Source organism: Papaver somniferum, chromosome 4 (genome assembly GCF_003573695.1).
Source record: "Papaver somniferum cultivar HN1 chromosome 4, ASM357369v1, whole genome shotgun sequence".
In the NCBI taxonomy this organism is placed as follows: domain Eukaryota; kingdom Viridiplantae; phylum Streptophyta; class Magnoliopsida; order Ranunculales; family Papaveraceae; genus Papaver; species Papaver somniferum.
This window is the reverse complement of record NC_039361.1, coordinates 27,004,907-27,024,473: the sequence shown is the minus strand read 5'-3', so window position 1 is coordinate 27,024,473 and position 19,567 is coordinate 27,004,907. Positions and strand designations below refer to the sequence as shown.

Genomic DNA, 19,567 nt, shown 5'->3' with positions numbered 1-19,567 from the left:
CATACTTAGGGGAACTCATTGCATATGATGATCTAGTCCCGGTTAATTTTGGTTACAACTATATGAAAATAAGACTTAGAATTGATCTCTCCAGTCCTCCAAAGTTTGGAATCCTTGCTCCTAATGATATCTTTCGTGTCAACTGGATTGATTTTGAGTTCGAAAAGCTGCCAAGAATCCGCCGCAACTTTTATCTCAGGCTGGGTCATGTTGATGAAGACTGCATTGATCTATTCCTTCTCAATCATCAATAAATGCAAAACCCAACACCACCTCTACCTTCTCAACATCCAGCTGAACAAGATTATGACCTTATGTACGATGATGAAGATTACTATCGAGAAATGCTCTATAATGTTGACAGGGATGAGACGGATAGTGACTGGAGTGATTAGAGTTTCTATTCTAACTTATCACTAGTTTCCTCAAATCAAGACAAATCGGCAGTTTCCTACTCCGATGGCAAAGGCTATAAACAGTTTGGTTTTCACTCCGACTCTTCATCGAATTCAGAAAGAACCGTCTCGACATCTTGGGAGATTGAAGCAAATGAAGAAAATATCATTCCTAATGAAACCAAGACTCTGATCATGAATCTGTGCATTTACTAGAGCGCAATAAAAATTAATAGCATCACATCCCTAATAGATTTTTAGTTTCAGACATTGAAGATGCTAATTTCATCTCATAAACCGAAAACTCAAGTCCTCATAACACTCTTGCAGGTCCTTGCATCAAAAGACAAAACCCAAACCAACATGCTCATCTTCTCAATACTGGCATATTGGTTCTTCATCGGGTCCTAATTTCTCTAGAAGAGTGTCTTCTAATGATCTTGATCAATGGACTGCTCGGTATGGTTATGGATTAATCATCCTTTGTATTTACCTCAAACTCCATCAATAATGCTTCAAAGGAAAGTGAAAAAGCGGGGGTCTAACAACCACACCAAATATTTCTCTTAGCAATCTGTATGGACTAACTCCAATATACTTTCAAGAGAATCAACTAGACAGTCAGACTCAATCTTAAGAAAAGTATATCAAGGAGTTATATCTCAATTTCCCAATTCAATCCGCAATCAAACAAATAGGAATTTGGGATCCCCATTGAATATAAGAAATAACTTGAACGGTACCAAAGACCAATGTTCATGGATCAATCAGTTTCAATCAACAACCAAAGGTTGGACTTACCAATTGATCGATTAAACGCACAACCTGTGATATTTCAATTATATAACAAAACATATTGTGGAAAAGAAATAACACAGACACCAGAAGTTTTGTTAACGAGGAAACTGCAAATGCAGAAAACCCCGGGACCTAGTCCATATTTGAACACCATATTGTATTAAGCCTCTACAGATACTAGCCTAATCTAAGTTAACTTCAGACTGGAATGTAGTTGAGCCCTAATCAATCTCACACTAATCAAGGTACAGTTGCGTTCCTTACGCTTCAAGCACCACGCCGGATTCTACACACTTGATTCCCTTAGATGATCTCACCCACAACTAAGAGTTGCTAAGACCCAAAGTCGAAGACCTGCTAAAAAAATAAGTATCACACAGAAAAGTCTATTGAATAGATAAACGAAACAAGATATTGTGGAATCACAAACGATGAGACGAAGGTGTTTGTGACTACTTATCATTCTTGCCTATTGGAGATAAAATCTCGAGAAAATCTTAAAGAAGATAGTACTCAATCACAATAGAAAACAACAAGATCAGAACACGCAACTACAGAGAAAATAGTTGGGTCTGGCTTCACAATCCCAATGAAGTCTTTAAGTCGTTAACCTACATGGTTTCATGAAAAACCTAAGGTTAAAGGAGAATCGACTCTATCTTATGCAACTAGTATCACATATGAGGTGTGGGGATTAGGTTTCCCAGTTGCTAGAGTTCTCCTTTATATAGATTTTAAATCAGGGTTTGCAATCTAAGTTACCTTGGTAACAAAGCATTCAATATTCACCGTTAGATGAAAACCTGATTAGATTCAAGCTAATATCTTTCAACCGTTAGATCGAACTTAACTTGTTATACACAAATGAAATGTACCTTCATTTAGGTTTGAGTAACCGTACCTAAACGTGTAAACTTAGTCGGTTCAACAATAGTTAACCAATGGTTAGCCATATGAGCACTTTCATATCAACCTTGTTTATCTTTACCATAACTAGTTCAAATGACTCAAATGAAACTAGTTAGAGAGTTTTTCAATTGCTTAGAGCTCATAGAAGTGTAGAAGACACAATTGAAGAAAAATCGATTTTGATTCACTCGAATCAATTCATGAACATCGTAGCCACGGTTTGCAAAAGATTGCATTCCTTATTATATAAATGTTTTAGTTCATGAACAAACCTATTTTAGAAAGTAACCTACTTAAGTATGCAAACGAGTGCGCATACCTAAGTAGTTGGACCGAGTTTGGTTACGCCAGTACGCATACCAATTCATACTTCCAAACTCCAGCAGAAATTCACGGAACCCAAACTTCCGCCAGTACGCGTACGGGTACGCATACCTAGGTTCCGGACTTCCAACAACCAACCAGTACGTGTACGGGTACGCATACTTAGGTTCCCGGTTTTGGATTTTACAAAAATGTGAATACACACTATGTTTATATCCAAACATGGTTACTTGTTCTAAACTCTAATTTCAATCATTGAAACTTTCTTAGAGGATGACAATAGTTGTTATCCACAAACTATTGGCATCAAAGCGATTTTCAAGTTATTAAAATAATCAATATGAATTTCGTCAAGAGTAAAAATGAACTTGGTTAAAGCGAAAGCTTACCAACACATATTTCGAGACATAAATGAGTGAGTTAAACTCAGCTCGAAATTGCAAATGTGTATAATTGAAGTCTATATAGCAATGCGACTTTTGTCTCAAATAGGAGATAGAATAGGTATACTTTTGAGTAATAGATAAGTTCAAGTCTCCACATACCTTTTGTTGATAAAGTTCCACAAGTTCCCTTGAGTAGTTCTTCATCTTCATTCGATGAACGGCGTGGAATTTAAAGCTCAACTACATTTACTTTCCTAATCCGAGACCTAGCTATAAGTAGACTGGAAATCAACACTTATAGTTTTGGCAACTAAACTTGACAAACAAGCTTGAGATAGCAACGTTTGCGAGTTCGAACGAGCAGTGCTCTAACAATCTACCCCTTTGTCAATTTTAGTGGCAAAACTATCAATACATATGGAATACAAAATAAATAAACTTTGTAGATTCTCATCCAAATGCTTGATCTCCTTGGTTCTTCAACATTACTCGAAATCTTCGTTACTTACAAGTACTCCAATGATTCAAAATGTGTTCAACTCAGCATCATCGTTGTTGAAGATCCGTAGCTATAACAATGAGAAACCAGTAGCTCTCAATCATTGTTATACAGTGTCATAGTATTATTACACAACATTAAAGTTCAATTGTATCACAACTTCGACAACAATACTATGGTGATATGTATCACTCCCCCTTAGTCAATACTTAATCTCACATGAAAACCACTCCCCCTTACATAATGATCCGTAGACCATATGTATTTTTAGTGTGAACTACACATTAATTCTCCCCCTTTTTGTCAATAAAATTGGCAAAGGTATAAAAATTAGTGGGATCCTAATGAAATTTCCGTAGAGACACTTCATGACCAAAAGAGAAGCACATATCAACTTTTTTAGATGTAATCATATAGCCGAAACTAAATGCATTCATCAAGGAGTTTATAAACATACAAGATAACCTATATAATATTCCACAGGCGCACTCCCCACAAAGATTTGGCAATTAAGCACAAGTTCAATTAAGAACTCTCCCTCATAAAATGTCATTCCAAAAGGAACAACAAGAGTGACCTTACTTTAACAAGAAAAGAAGCATTTCTTTGGACATTAACAAATCTCATGAAACATGAATTTTGTATCCAAAATGCTCAATTAAATTAACCACAAGAGAACCCATGATTAATTTAATCGGAAATACTCACATAAGAAAACTTATAGAGCCGCACAGTATTTTCACAAAGATGTGGATCAGTGAAAGACCAATGTTGCGGAATATTCAAGGATTCATTATATTTTTCATTATTATTTGCATAAAAACATATACTAGACTTAATCTTTGTAAAAAAAAAGTTCATCATATCTTCCATCAATATTTGCATAAAGACATAATAGGCTTAACTTTTGTTTGTCAAAAGTTCATTCAATCTTTTGTCAATATTTCCATAAAGAAATATGAAAGACTTTACTTTTGACCATGTATGGGACAATCACAGTTCACGGACGCAAACACACATATCACATAACAAGTTGCAATATATAAAACCATAAAGATTAATACTGCAAAATCATCTTCCAAATAAACTTTAGAATTTAAATAAATAAATATAAAAACATTGCAAGATGAAAATCGTTGGAAATCGCTACGTGTACTCACAATAATTGCTATTCCAAACCATAGTTATCCTTCTTAAAACACAAGAATAAATTCTCATAAGAAGTTTCCTAGACAAAAAAAAAAACTCTTAGAAAAGACGCTACTGAAACTCATCATACATGACCATCAACCAGAGATCGAACATAGACAAGCTCATCAGTTGCTTTCTTCAGTTTGTTTTTCAGAAATTCAAGATTCTTTTTGTTGCAATTCCAAGTTGTTCAGTACGACATCAAAATCTCGAAGAAGATTTCCTACTAGTTGAGATGACATCTGAACTGGAAGTTTGTTTTCATGATCAACAACATGGTAGCAAGTTATGAAAACAGGGTTCTCGTGAAACTCCATAACCTTTCCTTTCTCAACTTTGTGTTCCTTGTTGCATCCATCCTTTGTGCACACCACAAAAATTCAGAAGAACTTTTGACTTTACATAACTTGTATGTATCAGGAGAAAATAAAAGACATGATACATATATATAAGAGTGCTTCATAGGGAAACCCTAGGGTTACTCATAAACGTTCGGTAAGGGTCCGGTGCACGTGTACTAATGATTAAGAACCAGGTTAGAAACCAAGAGAGTAATGGATACTTATTTAGAAGTAGTTTTTGAAAAAATCAAAGACAAATTCTAAATGAATTGACAGATAGTCTTAGTTCAAGAGAACATAAGATAATTGTTGATAAGCAACAACTCACTCGTCAATGGGAAGAGAACAAAAAGTTTTTTTTTAAGGTAAGCAACAAAAAAGATCAAGAGTTATTGATCAAAAATATTACCATGAGTAATAAAATACTGGAGCAGGACTCAACAGTGGTATGATCATTATGACAACAATACAACAAAGACTACTTTGTCAAGACAGAGAGAATTCTTGAGAATTATGAGCATCCTCACATGGTTTTAAGGAGGATGCTACTTTGAGCAGTCAAGTTGTACATTGATGAGCATTTTGCTCATCAGGAATATTGACATCTTCCTTTTTTCTTCCTTGAAGATATTCAGAGGAAACACTGGGGTTAGTCAAAAGAGAATTATCACTAGGAGGACAAGAGATACCTGAGAATGGCGCCTTCCTTGCCTTTTTAATGTCGCGTTTGAGTATATTTATACTTTTCTTGAGATATGCGACTCGATTATTGATGTGAACGAAGTCTGGAGCAGATATTTTAGATTCAAGACTTTCTTCAGTGAGAGGCAAGGTGTTTGAACATTTCTTCTTCCTTCGATGATATTTTTTCTTCACATAGCACTTTGAAGATTCACTTGTCCATATGACATTCTTCCCTTTACACATGTAGAAAGGATTTGTGTCATACCTATAGTCAAGAATTGGCTCATCACAACACTTTTCTTGATTGCAGACAAGACCTTTTACTCCAACAACATGAGAAACAGGCTTAATTACTTCTTTAGACATCCATACAAGAATGTTATGAAGATTTTCATTCCGCAGTCGGAAACGACATCTCCTTTCAAGGTGACCTTTGTTTCCGCAATAATAACAGTTGTATGGAATGTTCTTGATTGTTCTCATCTGAGTTGTTTTCGAAGGAGAAAAATTCTTGTTCTAGGAGCATCAGCTGCAGAAGGAAGTTTTTCGCTTTTGATATCAGGGTGATTTTCACTTAGAAGCTTGTCATTAGCGCAGAAAAAGTTGATCTTACTAGTACTTGGAGCGTCTATTCCTTTATAGACCAGATCACGTGTATCACGATGTTCTTTACATGCTCCAAGCATAGAGGATAATTTTATAGATCTAGCATTGAATCTTTTCGGATTCTCTTCCAGTGAATTGACCTTATCAAGAGCCGCAGCTAGATCAGCCTCCATTGTTTTTCCCTGGCTAGGAAGCTGATTTCTCTGTCGTTAAAACATTTTTGTTGAGAGTAATATCTTGCTTCAGATTCTGCAAGTCTTTCTTTCAACACGAAGAGGTTTCGACGAAGATTATCACATTCATACCTTTTTGAACGTACATCTTCGTCACGATCTTTAACAGTAGATTGTAATAGTTTGTAACCAAAATCATAACCTTTGAAGAGTTTTCTCAATTTCATGTTCTCTTGACAGAGAGGTGTCAGATATTTAGCTAGGCAGGTTGTTGACCTTTTTATTTTTAAGATGTGGTTAAAGAGTGTGATATATTGGGAGACTTCCTCGTCAATACCTTGTCCCTCTTGTGAGTCAGTTTCATCTGAAAGATCATCCAACTGTTCATCTAGGAATTTTTCCCAGTCGATCACAGTTTCAGTCAAGGGAGAAAGTATGAGATAATTCTTAGATGGCTCAGAACTTTGAACCAAATCAGAGTGCTCCTAAAATGGTGTTCCGTTGTCAGAGATAATACAACTGTCCATAGAGTCAGATCGCTAAAAACACAGACTTATGAGGTCTTAAACGTGTTTTCCTACTTTGATACCAATTGAAAAAACGGGGGTCTAACAAGCACACCCAATATTTCGCTTAGCTATCTGTATGGACTAACTCTAATATACTTTCAAGAGAATCAACTAGACAGTCATACTCAATCTTAATAAAAGTATATCAAGGAGTTATATCTCAATTTATCAATTCAATCCATAATCAAACAAATAGGAATTTGCGAGCCCGGTTGAATATAAGAAATAACTTGAATGGTACCAAAGACCAATGTTCAAGGATCAATCAATTTCAATCAACAACCAAAGGTTGGATTTACCAATTGATCGATTCAATGCACAACCTGTGATATTTCAATTATATAACAAAATATAATGTGGAAAATAATAACACAGACACCAGAAGTTTTGTTAACGAGGAAACTGCAAATGCAGAAAAATCCCGGGACCTAGCCCAGATTTGAACACCGCACTGTATTAAGCCTCTACAGATACTAGCCTACTCCAAGTTAACTTAGGACTAGAATGTAGTTGAGCCCTAATCAATCTCACACTGATAAAGGTACAGTTGCGTTCCTTACGCCTCAAGAACCAAGCCAGATTCTACGAGTTGATTCCCTTAGATGATCTCACCCACAACTAAGAGTTTCTACGACCCAAAGTCGAAGACTTGAAAAACAAATTTGTATCACACAGAAAAGTCTATTGAATAGATAAATCTGTCTCCCACAGAAATAACTACGAGTTTTGTTCCGTCTTTTGATAAATCAAGGTGAACATGAAAAAATTGATAAACCAGACTTATATTCCCGAAGAACAGCCTAGTATTATCAATGACCTCACAATAATCTTAATCGATTAACAGAACAAGATATTGTGGAATCACAACGATGAGACGAAGGTGTTTGTGACTACTTTTCAATCTTGCCTATCGGAGATAAAATCTCGAGAAAATCTTAAGGAAGATAGTACTCAATCACAATAGAAAACAACAAGATCAGAACATGCAACTGCAAAGAAAATAGTTGGGTTTGGCTTCACAATCCCAATGAAGTCTTTAAGTCGTTAACCTACATGGTTTCATGAAAAACCTAAGGTTAAAGGAGAATCGACTCTATATTATGCAACTAGTATCACATATGAGGTGTGGGGATTAGGTTTCCCAGTTGCTAGAGTTCTCCTTTATATAGATTTTAAATCAGGGTTTGCAATCTAAGTTACCTTGGTAACAAAGCATTCAATATTCATCGTTATATGAAAACCTGATTAGATTCAAGCTAATATCTTTCAACCGTTAGATCGAACTTAACTTTTTATACACAAATGAAATGTACCTTGATTTAGGTTTGAGTAACCGTACCTAAACGTGTACACTTGGTCGGTTAAACAATAGTTAACTAATGGTTAGCCATATGAGCATTTTAATATTAATCTTGTTTATCTTTAGCATAACTAGTTCAAATGACTCAAATGAAACTAGTTAGAGAGTTGTTCAATTGCAAAAGCAAACAACATTGGAGGAAATCTTAGTATGGTCTCAAAAACAACAACAAGAATATTCTGCAGTACAAGATTCCTTACCTCCAGTCCTAACATGAGATTCAGCGATACTTAACCACTTGAGAGGCACCAAAAGGATCTCAACAATCTCGGTAGGATGGTCCAACCCAAGCGTGAACTGGATTAAGATTAACACAGATGGGGCGGTCAGAGGTCATCCGGGAAGGTTTCATCTGCAGGCACTCTGGCGCATGAACTGTAATGGCTCTAGCTCAACCTTTGGGAATTACGACTGCCTTAACTGCAGAAACTTGGTCTCTGCTTTTAGCATCGAGGAAAGCAACATAAAGGCAATAACCAAAATTCCTCTTCGACAAAGAGTCAAAAAACCTTCTATGTATCATTACATCCCTACTCCCCCACCTTGGCACATCTCAGGGATGATTGAGGAAATAAAGAATAGAATACGACAGATTCCGCAGGCTGCCTTCCAGCACACTACAGAGAAGGAAACCAAGCGGCAGATGGAAGTCAACTGGGGAATTTCTCAACCAAAATTTGGAACCACACAATTCCGGCTTTTATTAGTCAAATTGTATTTCATGACTTCGTGGACACCACATACCCACGTCAAATTGTATTTTAATCTTCTATAATAAAATGCATGCTTCAAAGAAACAAAAAGATTAAAAATTTATTTATCTTTCCTCTTCCAAATTCTTTAACCGTAAGAATCAATTGTGATTCTGTTTCCCTAACCGAGAGGAATGGAAAAAGGAAAGTCCAACCGGTTTTGTTGTTACAATTAAAAGAGAACATGTGTCTCCATGCTATTAGACTGGCACAGGTGGCTCACTTTTCTTTTGGCACAAAAGATACCAGCCCATGTAGAGTCGGGACATGTGGTAATTCATCCTTCCTTGTTTCCATCGAAATAGATTTTGTAAGCTTTAACAGTTCTACGTTCAGATTTTCCCAGTCATATGATGGAGATTGAAGAATGAATGTTGACAGTTTGACACATTTAGATATTTAATCTAATGGGTGTAAACATCAAGCTTTGAAAAGACTCTCTCTCTCTCTCATGCGAAACTGAGGCGATTTTACGCCACCGCTAAATGCATCATAAGTTACCAGTAAACACCACCAATAACCCCAAAACCACCGTAAACTAGCCAGTAACCGCCGCCGACGACGACGATGATAGTCGAAAACTACCATTAATTTCCATAAATGTTATCCAAAGCAACCCTTTTCCAGATCTGTTAATACACACTCTCGAGACAACAATTACACTTTTAATCTCATTTGTTCCCTAACCTGAGTTCTACTAGTTAACGAGACTCTTCGGCCTCCAAGATCCATTGTTCCCGAGTTACCAAGACACCAAGTTCATGAGATACCAAGACACCAAGACACCAAGACTAAAAAACCCTTTAAGACACTAAGTTTTGTTTCTATTCTATCGACTTCAAAGACCCTGATTCCCTAACTTTTCTGAAGACTCTTGTGGGATTGGTTCTAAAGACCCAAAGACAGGCTTCAATCGATCGAAAAGAAGACTTTGATATTCAATTTTCTCTTCTCAATCCTCTTTGATTCCTTTTTTAATTCTTTATTTATACTTTAATTCTCTAAGTTTTTCCTTTCCTGCCTTAGTATTGTTTCAACATTCTTTTTTAAGAACCCTAATTTCTAAGTTGGTTCTTTTCTTATATTTTCTCCTAATTTATGCTTTTGGGTTGCTTGACCTTCTAATCTTAATTTTTCGATTACTGAGTCAGATCGACTCCTTCCCTTTTTTGGTTTATTTTCCCTTTAAATCCATATTTTCATAGTGTTTTTTTTAACCGATTGATTCATTATCAAATTTCTTCCTTTCTTTTCTGTTTACCCTTAATAACTCTATGAAATTCTTTAAATTTTGCAAACGAAAACAAAATCTCTCTCAACTCTGATGTTTAATTGTTTGAATTCAGGTTCCGTTTGCTATAATTGGAAAAAAAAGAAGGAAACAACAAAGAAAAACAGGGTTTTAAAGAAATACACAAACCTCTATGCTGTCTCTTCCAGAGGTAGATGAGGTAAATCAGCCAATGGATAAAGATTTTTTGGTGCCAGAAAATTCCATTAACTATAGCAAAAAAAACATCTGGATCTTAATCTTAAAGTAATGGAGTTATTTATAACACCAACTCTTTATTCTCTTAAATTTATCATCTCAGTTTATCTGCCATATGATCATACCTTGAATTGTATGCCCTTAATATGCTTGATAACTAACCTCTCTGGAAAAACTTGTTTAGTTAATCTACAAAAACTGCTTGGAAATAATTATATGGTCACTACTTGCTTGAAAAACTGCCATATGGTCACTATTTGCAACCCAATCTTACACTTTTTTGAATACCCCATTGTCTCATATTGTTGTGAATCTATTAGTGTATGCATAGTTTTAGTAGAATTTTGTTATCCAGAAATTTCATATTTCTGGCAGTTTATAATTATGATTTCATGGAATTGTCAAGGGATAGGAAAACTAGAGACCAAAAACAGCTTGCTAGATATTTTGGATAAAGATAATCCAAACATTTTGTTTCTTTCGGAAACAAAACAGCAGCACAAAGAGATGGAAAATATCATGAAACAAGTAAATGTTCAAAATTATTTCTTAGTTACTCCTAGAGGTATTGCTGGAGACCTTTGTCTTATTTGGAAAACTAATGTTAAGTTACAAATTGAGGATTTTGCTTTCAACCATATAAATGCTTCTGTCACAAATCATCATAATGACAATAGTTGGACTCTTACCTGTTTTAATGGGAGTCCATATAGAAGATTTAAACTTCATTCTTGGAACATTATAAGTCAAATGGCAGAAACAATAAATAAACCATGGATAATCATAGGGGATTTAAAAGTTGTCCTTCATGAAGAAGGAAAAGAAAGTAGATACCTTTTTAAGAGGAATGAGGCCAGAACTTTCAACAACTTAATAAATGATTGCAACCTTATGGATTTAGGTTTTATGGGCTATACCTACACGTGGAATAATCATAGACAAGACACTCAGAATATTGAACAGAGATTAGATGGAGCTTTAGTAAATGATAAATGTAATAGAAAATTTCCCAACTCTAGCATTACTCATTTAGGACCTCTTACCTCTGATCATTTGCCAATAAAATTGAATACTTATAATCAATGGGATGATGGACCAACTCTTTTTAAATATTTTTGGGAATGGATTAAACACGAGGAATCTAAACCCTTAATTCAGGAGAGCTGGAACAAAAATATAAAAGGCTCTGCATCTCACAAAGTAAACAAGAACCTTGTTATTGTTAAACATACTCTGAACCTTTGGAATAAAACTAGTTTTGGAAACATCAATAGTAATATTCAAAATATAAAAAAGGACATGGAAAAGACCAATAGTATGGGAAATTACCCGAATAAGATAACAGACCTAGCTAACTTAAGACAAGATCTTGCTAAATGGTATGCCATAAAACAAAAATTCTGGAAAGATAAGAGCAGAGACCAGAACATTGCTTTGGGAGATAGAAACACGAGATTTTTTCATAATAAAGCTAAGCAAAGGTTTGGGAGCAATAGAATAGAAACTCTTAAAGATGAAAACAATGTTTGGTTAAATACTAAAGAGATAATTTCAGATTGTATTACAAAACATTTTCATAAAATTGCTTCCACTGTCAATCCGGAAATTGATAAGAACGTGACAAATCTTATCCTTACTTCTGTTAATCTTGAAGATAATGAAATATTGTGTGCTTCTCCTCTAGAAAATGAAATTAAGAAAACCCTGTTCTCGATGGAACCGGATAAAAATCCGGGACCAGATGGATTTCCTCCCAACTTATTTCAACAGAATTGGGAAATCATCAAAATTGATGTAACTGCTACGGTTCAAAACTTTTTTATTACTGGGCATATTTCTAAAGAGATGAATGCTTCTTTCATCTCTTTAATTCTCAAAAATCTAAACCCTACTACTCCTGCGGAGTTCAGACCAATAGCCTTAGCAAATACTTGTTATAAAATTATATCTAAGTTGATGGCAGGGAGAATGAAAGGTCTTCTAGAAAAACTAATTTCTCCATACCAATCTGCCTTCATTTCGGGAAGGCAGATATCTGAAAATATCACCCTGGCCCATGAGATAATATATAAAATGAAGAAATCTAAATCCAAGAAAGGATTTACGGGACTAAAAATCGATATGTCGAAAGCTTTCGACAGAGTTGAATGGGACTTCTTAATGAAAATAATGAACAAAAAGGGTTTTAACAGTAAATGGTGCAACTTATGAAAAAGCGGGGGTCTAACAACCTCACCCAATATTTCGAATAGCAATCTGTATGGACTAACTCCAATATACTTTCTAGAGAATCAACTAGACAGTCAGACTCAATCTAGAAAAAAGTATATCAAAGAGTTAATATCTCAATCTCTCGATTTGATCTATACTCAAGCAAATGGAAATCTGCGAGTCTTTATCAAATACTAGAGAGATAACTTGGATGGTACCAAAGACCAATATCCAAGTGTCAATCAATTTAAATCAACAACCAAAGGTTGGATATTCAATTGATTGATCTTAACGCACAACCTGTGATATTTCAATTAGATAACAAAATATAATGCGGAATAGAAATAACACAGACACCAGAAATTTTGTCAACGAGGGAACCGCAAATGCAGAAAAACCCCGGGACCTAGTCAAGATTAAACACCGCACTGTATTAAGCTGCTACAGACACTAGCCTACTACAAACTAACTTCGCTCTGGACTGTAGTTGAACCCTAATCAATATCACACTGATTCAAGGTACAGTTGCGCTCCTTATGTCTCTGATCCCAGCAGGATACTACGCACTTGATTCCCTTAGTTGATCTCACCCATAACCAAGAGTTGCTACGACCCAAAGTCGAAGACTTTAATAAACAAATTTGTATCACACAGAAAAGTCTACGATGATAGATAAATCTGTCTCCCACAGATAAACCTAAGAGTTTTGTTCCATCTTTTGATAAAATCAAGGTGAACAGGGACCAATTGATAACCCGGACTTATATTCCCGAAGAACAGCCTAGAATTATCAATCACCTCACAATAATCTAAATCGTATGGTAGCGAAACTAGATATTGTGCAATCACAAACGATGAGACGAAGATGTTTGTGATTTCTTTTTATCTTTCCCTATCGGAGATATAATCTCAAGTCAATTATTCAATTGAACACGTACGATAGAAAATGGCAAGATCAGATCGCTCAACTACATGAGAAGTAGTTTCGTCTGGCTTCACAATCCCAATGAAGTCTTTCAGTCGTTAACCTACAGGGTCTCGAGAAGAAACCTAAGGTTAAAGGAGAATCGACTCTGAAAAAACCAACTAGTATCACACAAGAGGTGTGGGGATTAGTTTTTCCAGTTGCTAGATGTCTCCTTTATATAGTTTTCAAATCAGGCTTTGCAATGCAAGTTACCTTGGTAACAAAGCATTCAATATTCACCGTTAGATGAAAAACCTGATCTAACCAAGCTAATATCTTTCAACCGTTAGATCGAAACTTAGCTTGTCACACACAAATGAAATGTATTTCACTTAGGTTTGAGTAACCGTAGCTAAAAGTGTACACTTAGTTGGTTCACAATTAGTTAACCAATGGTTAGCTATATGAGTACTTCCATATTAACCATATTCATCTTCTTCACATAACTAGTTCAATTGACTCATAAGAACTAGTTGAAGAGTTGTTCAATTGCTTAGGTCTTTATGAATAGACACAATTGAAACAAAATCGGTTTGATTCACTTGAATCAATTCATGAACAATATATCCACGGTTTGCAAAGATTGCATTCCTTATTGATTTATTGTTTAATTTCATGATCTTCCGATTTGAGAAATATAAACAGCTTGGGTACGTGTACCATAGCTACCGGATTTGAGTTTAGAAACTCAGCAGAAATTTTCGGTCGAAAACTTTTGTGGGTACGCGTAGGGTATGTGTACCTAAGGTGACTGGTTTAACAGTTTGAAAACTTACAAACTCAGCAGAAATTTTCGGTTCGAAAACTTCCGTTGGTACGCGTACCCAACCTGTCTCCTTCACCAATACCGTATGCACACATATGCACACATTTGGTTTCCGGCACATGGATTTATACACTAATGTGCGAACACACTATATATGCTTATATCCGTAGTTGGTTACATAATCTCAACTCTGCATTTCAATCATTGAAACATTCTTATATAATGTTATAACAATCGTTATTCACAACTATCGTCATCAAAGCTATTTTCAAGATTGAAACGTCATCATGACTTTCGTCACGGGTTAAGATGAAAAGTGGTTATAGCGAAAGCTTACCAACACATATTTCGAGAAAAAGATAGGCGAGTAAACTCGACTCGAAATAATAAATGTGTATGTATGAAAACTATCATACTTATACGATTTTGTCTCAAGAGTAGAAGATAGAGTAGATAGACTTTTGAGTGATAGATAAGTTCCAAGTCGCCACATACCTTTTTGGTCGGATGAAGTTCCACTGGTTCCTTGAGTAGTTCTTCGTCTTCGTAAGATGATCACCATGGAGTCTGGAGCTCAACTACACTAAACTGTCTTAAACCGAGACTTAGCTATAAGTAGTCTAGAAATCAAGACATATAGTTTTGACAACTAAAGTTGACAAACATGCTTGAGATACCAACGCATGCGAGTTCGACCGGGCAATGCTCTAACAATCTCCTCCTTTGTCAATTTTAGTGGCAAAACTATCAATACATATGGATTACAAAATAAATAAAACTTTGTAGATTCTCGTCCACATGATTGATCTCCTTGGTGATTCAACATTACTCGAAAACTTCGTCTTTTCCAAGTACTCCCATGATTCCGTAGATGTTCAATTCAGCATCATAGTTGTTGAAGATCCGTAGCCATAACAATGAGAAAACAAAAACTCTCGATCATTGTTATACAGTATCATAGTATTATTACACAGTATCAAAGTTCTTATATCACAACTTCGACAACAATACTATGGTGATATGTATCACTCCCCCTTAGTCAATACTTTCATCTCAACATGAAAACCACTCCCCCTTACATAATGATCCGTAAAAAGCGTAAACCATATGTGTTTGTAGTGTGAACTACATATTAATTCTCCCTCTTTTTGTCAATAAAATTGGCAAAGGTACGAAAACGGGATCCTAATGAAATTTCCACGGAGATTCTTCAAGACCAAAGAAAAGTACATATCAACTTGTTTAGATGCAACCATAAAGCCGAAGCTAAATGTATTCATCAAGGAGTTTATAAAGATACAAGATAACCCATAAAATATTCCACAGCCGTACTCCCCACAAAGGTATGGATTAAGCGCAAGTTCAAAAGAACTCTATCCCATTTGATGTCATTCCCGAAAGAACAACAAGAGCGACCTTACTTTCACAAGAAAAGAAGGATTTCTTTGGACATAACCAAATCACATGAGATCATGAATTTGAATCCAAAGTATTCAATTTATTTAACCACAAAAGAATCCATGATTAATCCAATCGAAATGCACAACTAAATTAACCATAAGAAAACCTATGATTATTTCAATCAGATTTACACAACTAAATTAACCACAAGAAAGTGATCAATTCAATTGGTCATGCTTAATCATAAGAAAACTTATGGAGCAACACAGTATATGCACAAAAATGTGGATCGGAGATTGACCAATACTGCAGAATAGACAAGGATTCATTCTATTTTCATCACTATTTGCACAATGACATGTGAAAGACTTAATCCTTGTACGCAAAAGCTTTATCCTTTCTTTCATCAAAATAATGACATAAAAGGCTTTAACTTTTGTTTGTCAAAAGTTCATTCTATCTTTCATCAATACTTTCATATCGACATATGAAAGAGATAACTTTTGACCACGTATGGGACAATCATAGTTCACGGGCGCAAACACACATATCCCATAACAAATTGCAATACATAAAACCAATAAAGATTAATACTGCAAAAACAATCTTTGCCCTTTCAAAGTAAAATCAATCTTTTCGCACGGATTTATACCAAGAGTGGTTACCAAAGGCGTATAAAAATATTTTTTTAACAAAGAAGAACATACAAAGTCATTAAAGACCATGCATCATAGTTCACATAAGATGATTGTGAACATTCAAGAATCATATAGCAATGCGTACTACTGCCTATTCTTGAACTTCCTTCTTTGTGATTCACCAACATCATTCTTGTAAAAGCTACAGATGAGCTTATAAGAGAATTACTCCAAGAATCCAAGTGCCCAAGTCCAACAGAAGTAGAACAAGTGCAACGAAACGGAGCAAATTACTCAAAAACAAGATACGGGACAAAGACCAACCTCAACTCATTCAAATTTAGGATTTCTCATCACCAATTTTAAGAAAATTCAAATAGGAAGAGAATGCAAAAATAATGAGGTCATTCCGAGTTCGGACGAAGAAGTTACTGCCAAAACAAATTTACCGAATATCGACGTCAAGTATGCATACGGGTTTGCAAACGGATTTTCGGATCCTGGAGCAGTATGCAAATGGATATGCGTACCTAAATCCCTGGATTTTGATTTTAAATGATGTTATGCATACCTGGTAAGTGTACCATGTATCCCAAACATCCCGAACTATTATTTTCAAACCTAAACATTTAAGAACCTTAAACCCATATCAAGTTAGGTAGAAATGAACGATAAGAAAGGTACATGGATCATTATAAGTACTCTAAGCAAATAAAACACAAATCTTTCTCAAGTTTATAGACATGCCTTTTTAAAAGAATCCGATCGAATTCTACAGCCTTACCAAACATAATTTGTGCCCCAATTCTCGTGCTTCCATCACTGTATACATAGCAGGGCATTCCTTGGTGAAGATGCACTTAAAACACACTCAAGTTGTGTTGAGGTGAAAAATTTCTTGCTCACCACAAGTGACTTTTGGATTATCATGAAAGAGATCACTTTTAGAACCTTTCACATCCAAATCCATTTTTCCAAAGAACTCTTTAAGTTCCAACATCATGGATATTGCCTTCTCCATAGTCATGGAATTTTCTGGGAGATCATTCCTTTTCACACTCAAAGTGTCATTGACTTTCTTTGGAACCCACTTATGAGTGCGTTTAGAAACAACCATAACCTTCTTCTTGTTACTCTCTTCAAGATTTCTCGAAAGAGGATTGGATTGATTATTCTTCTACAAGTTAGTCTTTCTCCAACTGGGAACATTGGATCTTGTCTTCATCTTTACGAAGTTATCCTTTTGATAACCATTATGATTGTGAAAAGGATTCATATGACGTTTATAGAAAAAAATAGGTTTATCACAGCTCTGATTTCTTTGCCTAAAAGTTGGACAATTACAACCTGTGGCATTAAAGGGATTAGCCTTAACATATGATCTTGGTTTCACAACTTCTTGTGATGCCCAAACAAGAACATCATGAAGTTTCTCATTCCTTATACGGAAACGACATCTCCTTTCCAGGTGACCTTTATTTCCGTAATAGTGGAAAACATAAGGAATGTTCTTACCTCGATCTGTATGTGCTGACTTTGGAGGTTGATACACTTTACTCTTTCGAACCTTAACTGCCCTGTGAAGGTATTTCACTTTTCCCATCAGTGGAAACCTTTTGTTGAGAAGAATCACTAGCCTTGACAAATTTTACCTCTTTGCTAATACTTGGATCATCTATTCCCTTATATCCCAATCCTCGTGTATCACGATGATTTTTACTTGCTCCTAGCATAGTTGTTAATTTGCTTGAACTAGTATTGAACTTTTTCAAGTCATCTTCCAACATCTTGATTTTATCAAGAGCAGCAGCTAAATCAGCCTCAAGGCGTTTTTCTCGAGCGAGACAAGCACTTTTTCTGTTATCAAAACTAATTTGTTGAGAGTTAAACCTTGCTTCAGATTCTGCAAGTTTCTCTTCCAACAAAAAGTACTTTTGATAAAGATTGTCACATTCAAGTGGCTTCATATGTAGGTTTTTCTCAGAATCCTTGAGGATCGATTCGTTAGAACGATTCGAAAAATAAACACCTGCATAACATCTTCTCAATTTCTTGTTTTCTCGACAGAGAGCAGTCAGAAGAGGTGAGACATGAGAAGTTGTAATCTTCTTCATATTCCATGAATCCAAAAACTTAACATACTCTGAGACTTCCTCATCAACATCTCTATCAATATCTGAATCACCTTCATCATAAAGTTCATCTAACTGTTCTTCTAGGAGAGTTTCCCAATCAATAGTTTTTACATCAAGAGAATATTTAGATATTAACTTAGATGTGACAGTTCTCTCAGGTGAATCCAAGTTTTTAGAATCATCTGGTAATTTCTGAACCGGTACGTTATTAGAGATAAACTCGTCCATAATCAGATAGATTAAAACACAAACTTATAAGGTCTTTAACGCGTTTCCCTTCTCTGATACCAATTGAAAAAGCGGGGGTCTAACAACCTCACCCAATATTTCGATTAGAAATCTGTATGGACTAACTCCAATATACTTTCTAAAGAATCAACTAGACAGTCAGACTCAATCTAGATAAAAGTATATCAAAGAGTTAATATCTCAATCTCTCGATTTGATCTATAATCAGGAAACTGCGAGTATTTATCGAATACTGGAGAGATAACTTGGATGGTACCAAAGACCAATATCCAAGTGTCAATCAATTTAAATCAATAACCAAAGGTTGGATAATTTAATTGATTGATCTTAATGCACAACCTGTGATATTTCAATTATATAACAAAATATAATGCGGAATAGAAATAACGCAGACACCAGAAATTTTGTTAAAGAGGAAACCACAAATGCAGAAAAACCCCGGGACCTAGTCCAGATTGAACACCGCACTGTATTAAGCCGCTACAGACACTAGCCTACTACAAACTAACTTCAGTCTGGACTGTAGTTGAACCCTAATCAATATCACACCGATTCAAGGTACAGTTGCGCTCCTTACGTCTCTGATCCCAGCAGGATACTACACACTTGATTCCCTTAGCTGATCTCACCCACAACCAAGAGTTGCTACGAACCAAAGTCGAAGACTTTAATTAACAAATTTGTATCACACAGAAAAGTCTACGATGATAGATAAATCTGTCTC

General features: G+C 35.5%; 1 protein-coding gene across 1 annotated transcript; it reads left to right on the top strand.

Annotated features, from left to right (window-relative positions):
- Positions 1–10,860: 10,860 nt before the first annotated feature.
- On the top strand, positions 10,861–12,687 carry LOC113272227. Its single transcript, XM_026522101.1, has one exon. It carries the CDS (start codon positions 10,861–10,863, stop codon positions 12,685–12,687), a length of 1,827 nt encoding a protein of 608 aa, XP_026377886.1.
- The last annotated feature ends 6,880 nt before the right edge of the window (positions 12,688–19,567 follow it).

What these genes read in the sequence shown, in the direction of transcription:
- LOC113272227 (XM_026522101.1), top strand. Translation starts at nt 10,861, where the DNA reads ATGATTTCATGGAATTGTCAAGGGATAGGAAAACTAGAGACCAAAAAC.